The sequence below is a fragment of the Corylus avellana genome, chromosome ca7 (genome assembly GCF_901000735.1).
Source record: "Corylus avellana chromosome ca7, CavTom2PMs-1.0".
Taxonomy (NCBI): domain Eukaryota; kingdom Viridiplantae; phylum Streptophyta; class Magnoliopsida; order Fagales; family Betulaceae; genus Corylus; species Corylus avellana.
This window is the reverse complement of record NC_081547.1, coordinates 24,113,622-24,120,840: the sequence shown is the minus strand read 5'-3', so window position 1 is coordinate 24,120,840 and position 7,219 is coordinate 24,113,622. Positions and strand designations below refer to the sequence as shown.

The following is a 7,219-nucleotide window of genomic DNA, read 5'->3' as shown; positions in this document are numbered from 1 at the left end:
GAGCCATCCCTTTATGAAGGCCGAAAGTCATTTCTCTATTGGGAGTAGCTCCACTCATTATAACCGAAGTGGACACAAGTCATCCTTCTGTCAAGGGGCGGCTACAAGCCATGCACCCCCAGTGATCAACGTAGTTGTGTTTGGTCACCCAACCCAACCCAACCATTTTTCTATATTTCTTTTAAAAAAAAATAATAATAAATAACGTTTTTGTTTGCCTAGACCATTAATTAGTTTGAGAGAAATACTTTTTTATATTCTGGTGTTTATTTCACGTTGTCTTAAAATAATTTTGTTGGAAATTAAATTGTAAAATAGTTGTAGAAAATAATTTTGAAAAACTTTCCACGAGTGGCTGGCTTTGTAGGGATTCCTACTCCACCACATACCAAATTATTAACTAATTGCTCTAAACCGTTAAACCAGAGTTTATTTCTAAAATGAAAATGAAAAATAAAATTTATTCATTACAAGTTATAATTTTGGCCCAACTTAATGGACTCCCTTGCTTTAAAATGCACAGTATTGGACCCAACTAAAGCCCAACATCCTCTAGGGTATTATTAGGAATAGAGTGTTACATTTTTTTTTTTATTTTTTTTTTATTTTTATGAAATATATATATATATATATATATATATATATATAAAGTTTCTCATACCTCTTAAATTACCACTCACTTAATAATATCTTGATTTATACTAAAAAAAGAGAAGAAAAACAAGAGTTAGAAGGGGAATAATGCTATATACTACATTTTTATTTCACAATTATTTCATAATGTTACTATGACCGTTCTAATCAATCCATAAATTTTTTTTTTCACATCAGTATTATAAAATGACAAAAATTTCCTCTAAACTGGTTTGGAGGAAATATCCTCAAACCCATGTAAAATAGTACCAAGTGTCTATAAACATTTAAAATGTACATTAAATTCTTAACCTCATTAATAGCAGTTTACTAACTTAGACTAAATTTAATGTGCATTTTAAATGTTTATAGACACTTGACACTATTTTACACGGGTTTAAGAATATTTCTTCCAAACCAGTTTGAAGGAAATTTTTGTCCATTATAAAATAGTTATAGAATAAAAATGTGGGTTCTAAGATTATTTTACGGTGGGTGGTCTTTAATTATATGATTGTAATCATGGAGTTGATTTGATTTTTAATCTGTCATTAACTTATGATCTGAGATATTTTAGGATATGATTTGATATTATGTGTAAATATTATTATTACATAAGAAATAGAACAAATCGTGATCTATTTTAACTATTAAATATTTATTTTGATTTTTTGGAAAGTGATTATAGGCTAGCTAGATATTTACTTGATGAAAGATTAGGAAATTAATAAGGTGTATTAATCTAACTATATATAGCTGGGGGAGTTGGTATTCTGTACTTTTTCTAAAGAAAATGAAGATATGAGCTACGCTAATAAAGCCAATGCATGCTTAATTATAGATTAATTTGGAGTCAGGCCGGCAGGTTTCCCGTTTAACCATTAATATTAACTAATGCTCGTTAAGTTATATGTGATTAATAATATTATTAATTAATTGATATAGAAAGGACAAATGATATTCCGAATTTAACCTTGTACACCTCTAATAGAATAAGTAACAGAATATATCATTAAATTTGCTACCATTCTGGTGTACGTACGTTGTAACTTGTTGGGAATGGTTTGAGAATCATTCTTTTCCCACACACGATACATATACTAAGAGGTAAAATTGCTAAATGGGTCCTCGGAGTTTGATCCTTTCACAAATATCTCTCTAAATTTTTAATTAAAAATAACAAATCACTCCTTATGGTACTTTTACGTGACAAATAACTTTTTTGGTACAAAACTCAGACACTTTTTCGACGGGTTATTATAAAATTACAAATTTATCCAAATAAAATTGTAAAAAAAAAAAAAAAATCTTTAATTTTTTTTTTTTTTTTTTTTTACTTTTAGGTTTTTTAAAGTAAATTTTTAATTTTATAGTGTTCTCGTTGGAAAAATAGTCGGAATTTGTCACTTTTTTTTTTTTTTTAATAATAGACTGAGATTATCATTAATAAAATAAAATCAAAGATAGAGCTAACAGATTGCTCCATCAAAATTACATTACGAATATAATCTGGAATATCCTCCGACCAAACTTTATCCATGAAAGAACGCTTTGCCATTTGAGCAAGCCGATGGACTGCTGTATTAGCATCTCGTCCAATGTGTAGACACTTCCATCCTCTCTAAGAGATTTAAGAATATGTATTTATGCCCATATCGAGCCATATGGAAGCAATCTGTTCTTTCCTTAGAACAGATTGCTTCCACCACTACTTTTACATCACCCTCCAAAATCACGTTCTGAAAGCCTATTTCTTCACAAAAGCTCGAGTTATTAAAAAAAAAAAAAAACACTCAATGAATTATTTGTCAAAAGGAAACTACTGATTTAATTAACAATTTTCCTTATTCTTTTAAAATCCATAAAATAGCCAAAAAGAAAAACACATGTTGTGGGGTCACAAACATCTATGCATGCGTGTCTTAATTGTCAGTTTCATTCAACATTTTTCACAATTCCTAATTGATAATTTGATAGTGTTGGGAATTCATTCATTTTCCACGCCTCTATTTTCAAAGAGAAAATTATATATATATCATGAAAATTGAAAACAGAGTTAACTTATTATGTATACTCCTTGCATGCTTCGATCTCCTTGATAATTTTGTAGACCAAATTAGCCTCAGACGTGCACGTAACAAACTTTGGAAGCGTCAAATTAATACAACTTTTTTCTTATTTAAGCGTCGCAATCTTGTGAGGATTACTTAATTCATTACTCAATGGGGTATGGAGTTACACACCCCCACCCGTTTCTCCAAAGAGCTGAGACCTTAATTAAGCAGAAAATAATTAATTAAGGAGGTGATCACCATATATATATATATATTGAAAACGCCACATCACAACTTATATATCTCCCATGGAGGATCGACAATAATTATAGAAATTAATACATTTCTTTATGAGATAATCAATCCTTAATTTGCTTTTGGGTCAAAGCTATGTAATTCTTATCAGGTCTCTCTTCATTTAGTAAATGCAATATTTACTCAATAAGCTTTAATAAAGGATCCGATTTGACCTGTAAATAGCTTTTAACTGATAAGAAATAAAATTTTAATTAATATTCTAACATTTTTTTTCTTCTGAAAATTGGACTTAAATTCTCTCTCAATAAGTGAGACGCAACACACTAAAAAAAAAATGACGTTAATCTGCTTGTTTTTAGTATACAATTTCTATACAACAATTTTTTTATTTTTTTATTTTAACTAGTGTAGATCCAACGGCTTACGACAGTTGTGAAAGAGTTTAGTAAATAGTATTACTCTACATCACTACTACTTATGTTGCCGGGCAAGCCTTACTAAGCTCAACTTCTACATCAGCCTACAAAATAGTATGATATAGAATGACATTATCATTTACCTTTTTATCCCATATTATATTGGATTAAAGAAATTAATTTATCAAATATTTAAAGTACCCGATAAAATTTGCCAAACTGCCAGAGTTAGCATTACTGCCTAACTTGGCAGTTTGATATATAGTCTGTAACCTCCCAAGTTGCATCTCTTAATAATTAGCTAAAAGAAATTGACTAAACTCCCAATTTAGTACACTCTCCTCAACTTGGCAACCTCACAAATTGCCTCTCTCTCTGTCTATCTCTCTATGTGAGGTAGACAGACACCTACACTTACTCAACAACAGCTAATCATGATTAAGGTACAATGCCACAAAACAAGGACCAGGCCAGGTTTGGTACATACTTCTTTTTCTTAATTAATATATATATATATACAAATTAAAAACAAAAAAATTATGGGCCGGCCCTGACCGCCCTCTCAGTTCCGTTTATGATAATAACTGACTAATCAAGGAGGGAGTGATAGAGCATATATATATATATATATATATATATATGATAATAATGTAGAAATATAAAACAAATCTATGGGAATTAATTAATTAAGATTTGGTGTAGGGTAAGTAATTCACATAGTAGCTAGCTAGCTAGGTGAATATTGGAGTGGGATGGGAGTTAAGTTGAGAAAGCATTGGAGGGAGGCATTTAAAGAAAAAAAAAAAAAAAGTGGGTGATGAAGTGGTGGATCAGAGCAGATGTTGCTTAGGTGTATTGAGTAGGCTGTTAACTAACAAGGAGGTGGACCAAGCAAAGAGAAGAACAAAAATAGCTGAACAAGAACAATTTTTTAATACAACTTTTGTTATAGAAAGAGAAAAAGGACAAGTGGTGGATTCATGTGGGAATTGCAGTTACTTAGTGGCTTTCTATGCTTTTATTCTATTCTTGTCACTGCCTTCCCCTTCCCCTCCCCTCCCCTCCCTTATTGTGTGTTTCTAAGAGAGAGAGAGAGAGAGAGAGAGGGAGAGGGTTTCTTGTAAATGAAACAATGAAACCTAAACCAAAGACTTTTGGTTGAGGTGGTACTGAGTGGTGATGACACCCAAGCCTAACACCCAACCCCATGCCTGAATTTTTTTTTTTTTTTTTTTTTTGTGTGAGAGTGTTTTGTCACATTCTCCACTCAAAAAGAACAAAAACCCAATAAAAAAGAAGATGAAAAGATGCCGATCACGCACTTTCCATGAATTATAGCAGCTCTTTCTTTCTTTCTGAATACACAACTTGCTTTAACAAAGAATTTGTAAGTCCATGAAACTTCTGCTCAAGATATGGAAAAAGAATTGAAAGAATCTTACAGTTTGTGAATGCTAAATATGAAGAAGAAAGAAGAAAAAAGAAAAAGAAAAAGAAAAGAAAACGATTATGGTAATTCGCATCAAATCAGTCTCGTGATCAACCGCAGAAGATAAACGGTGGAAACACACTGGAAAAAAAGAAGAAAAAAAAAAAAAAAAATTCTGACCCTTTGTTTTAGTAGTGACAGTCCACCAAAGTCGGGGCGGAGAAGACAAGAGGTGATTGCTGTTGTTGTTGTTGTTGCTGCTGCTGCTTTGGTTGTTGTTGTTGTTTTGTTGCAAATGGGAATTTGGGTTCCCGGTGATCGTCTTCCGGCGCCGGGAGGTTGAGATCCAAATCTAAGGAAAGAACGTGTCTTGGCTTCTTGGGTTCCTGATGATCAGGCTCCATGGCCATGGGAGGAATCAACGACAAAGCTGTGTTGGTCGCTAGAGGCGCCCTGTGCCGCCTCATGTGGCCGCCCAAGGCCTGGCCGGACGTGAATTCGGCGCCGCAGACGGAGCACTCGTGAACCTTGGACCTGCTATTGCCGCACAAACCTCTACTACTCAGTTGGAGAGAAAGCGAAGAGATGTCGTGATTCTTCTTGATGAACTGCGCTTCTTCGTCGTCGGAGGATAACAAGAATTGCTTGGTCTTCTCCTCCGCTGCCATGGCCTTGGGCTTCTTGTGACTAGCCCTGTGCCCACCAAGTGCTTGGAAGGAAGGAAAAGTCCTGCTACAAGTTTTGCACTCGTAAACACAATACCCCGCCTTCCCGGCCGCCGCCGCCTCTAAAAACCTCCGGCTATTAATCTTATAAACACCTCCTCCGCCGTGATCCTCCTCGGCTTGCTTCGGTGATTCCCGGGATTGGCCTTGAGCTAGAAGAATTAGGCAATTGGCCATGTCCTCCTCCTCCTCAGTGCTTTGATCAGTCGAAGTGGGTGACAAGTTGGTATTGTTATCAATTATGTCAATGAACCCGGAGCCTCCTCCCCCGTCTCCATATCCATCTCCGCTTGGCGAATTGCTAGCAATCATGGCAAACGGGATGGGAGATTGCGGCCGTTGGCGCTTGGTTCGTTTCCCTTTGACGATGTGGGTGACTTCCTCTTGAGTTTCCATGTTCCTCCTCCTCCACCACCACCACCACCACAAAGAAAGAGAGAAAAAGAAGTTGAGGGGTAGGGAGGAAGCAAGAGGCCGGGAGAGAAAGAGATGAGTGGGATTGAATGAATATATAGAGTGAAGGAAGGAAGAAAGAGAAGGATATAAATGTTTGGAGTCAAAAGGCACCCCAATAGAACAGTAAGTGTGAATTAGCCTCTTAAAAGTAGTATGTATATATAGTAGGGTAATTGGAAGGGAAAAAGAAAAGGAGGACATTTTGGTATTTTTAGTGGGGAGAGTCATTGGCAAATAGAGATTTAGACAAATATAAACTTGGGAGGAAATTAACTAAAAACAAACCAAGTAAAACTAAAAATAGGCAAAAAATTAGAGAGAGAGAGAGAGAAACAGTTTGGATGGGAGAGAGATTGGAGAGGCTGTTAAACGTATGGAGTCCGTTTCACACTCTCTTTCTCACACTTTGCCAACGCACTTCACCAATCGAAAACCACCGGCCCCCACCAAAAGCTTAGTTGCACCTTGTGAGCGTGCTGCCCCCCTCCTCTCCCCCCACGCGCTTCTCTCCCGCGTATCCCCCCCACCTCTTTCTCTTTACGCCGTTCATCACGTTTTCACGTGTTACACTATTAATGATTTCACCCCATTTTTATTTTAAATTTTAAAAAAATTGCATGTTTCCAGATTCTAATCTCAATATTTTTCATTTCGTTCCTCAATAGAAGAGGCATGATAACAACTTTAATTATGGTTGTTAATTAATTAATTAATTAATGCCTAAAACTGTTTTCGTAATTTTAAGTGTGTTTAATTGTTTGTTACAAAGAGGGCATGTTTTTGGCTATATATTATTAATTAAAAGAAAACTTGGGACTTGAAGCACAAATAACAGGAGATTTTATTTTATTTTTTATATATATTAATTTATATTTACACAGACGTTTTCTTGCAGAAAATAAAGTAGTACAAATTAGAGGCAGATATACATCACTGCATATATACTATATTTGCAGAGAGAGAGAGAGAGAGAGAGAGAGAGAGAGAGATTGGGATTGGTATAATAAGGGAAGGAAGCAAGCAAGCAAGCAAAGCCCATTACTTTGCCTCAACGATTCTGTAAGAGATGATTGGAGTGCAAGCTTGGCACAGCGGAATCTGCGGCGCTCCCCTCCTTTCTCTTCTGGTTTTTCTTTTTTTTTATATGTCCTAATAAACTCGGATTTTACGACATCGATTAAGGTCGTGTTTTACTACAGTACTCGTATCCGGAAGGCATATTCCCTTTTTTCTCTTTTCATTTTTTTT

The 7,219-nt window shown here is 34.9% G+C and overlaps 1 protein-coding gene across 1 annotated transcript; it reads right to left on the bottom strand.

The window, feature by feature from the left end:
• Positions 1-4,769: 4,769 nt before the first annotated feature.
• Positions 4,770-5,993, bottom strand: LOC132188330 (zinc finger protein ZAT5). Its single transcript, XM_059602752.1, has one exon. It carries the CDS (start codon positions 5,909-5,911, stop codon positions 4,979-4,981), a length of 933 nt encoding a protein of 310 aa, XP_059458735.1. The 5' UTR covers positions 5,912-5,993; the 3' UTR covers positions 4,770-4,978.
• Positions 5,994-7,219: the final 1,226 nt, after the last annotated feature.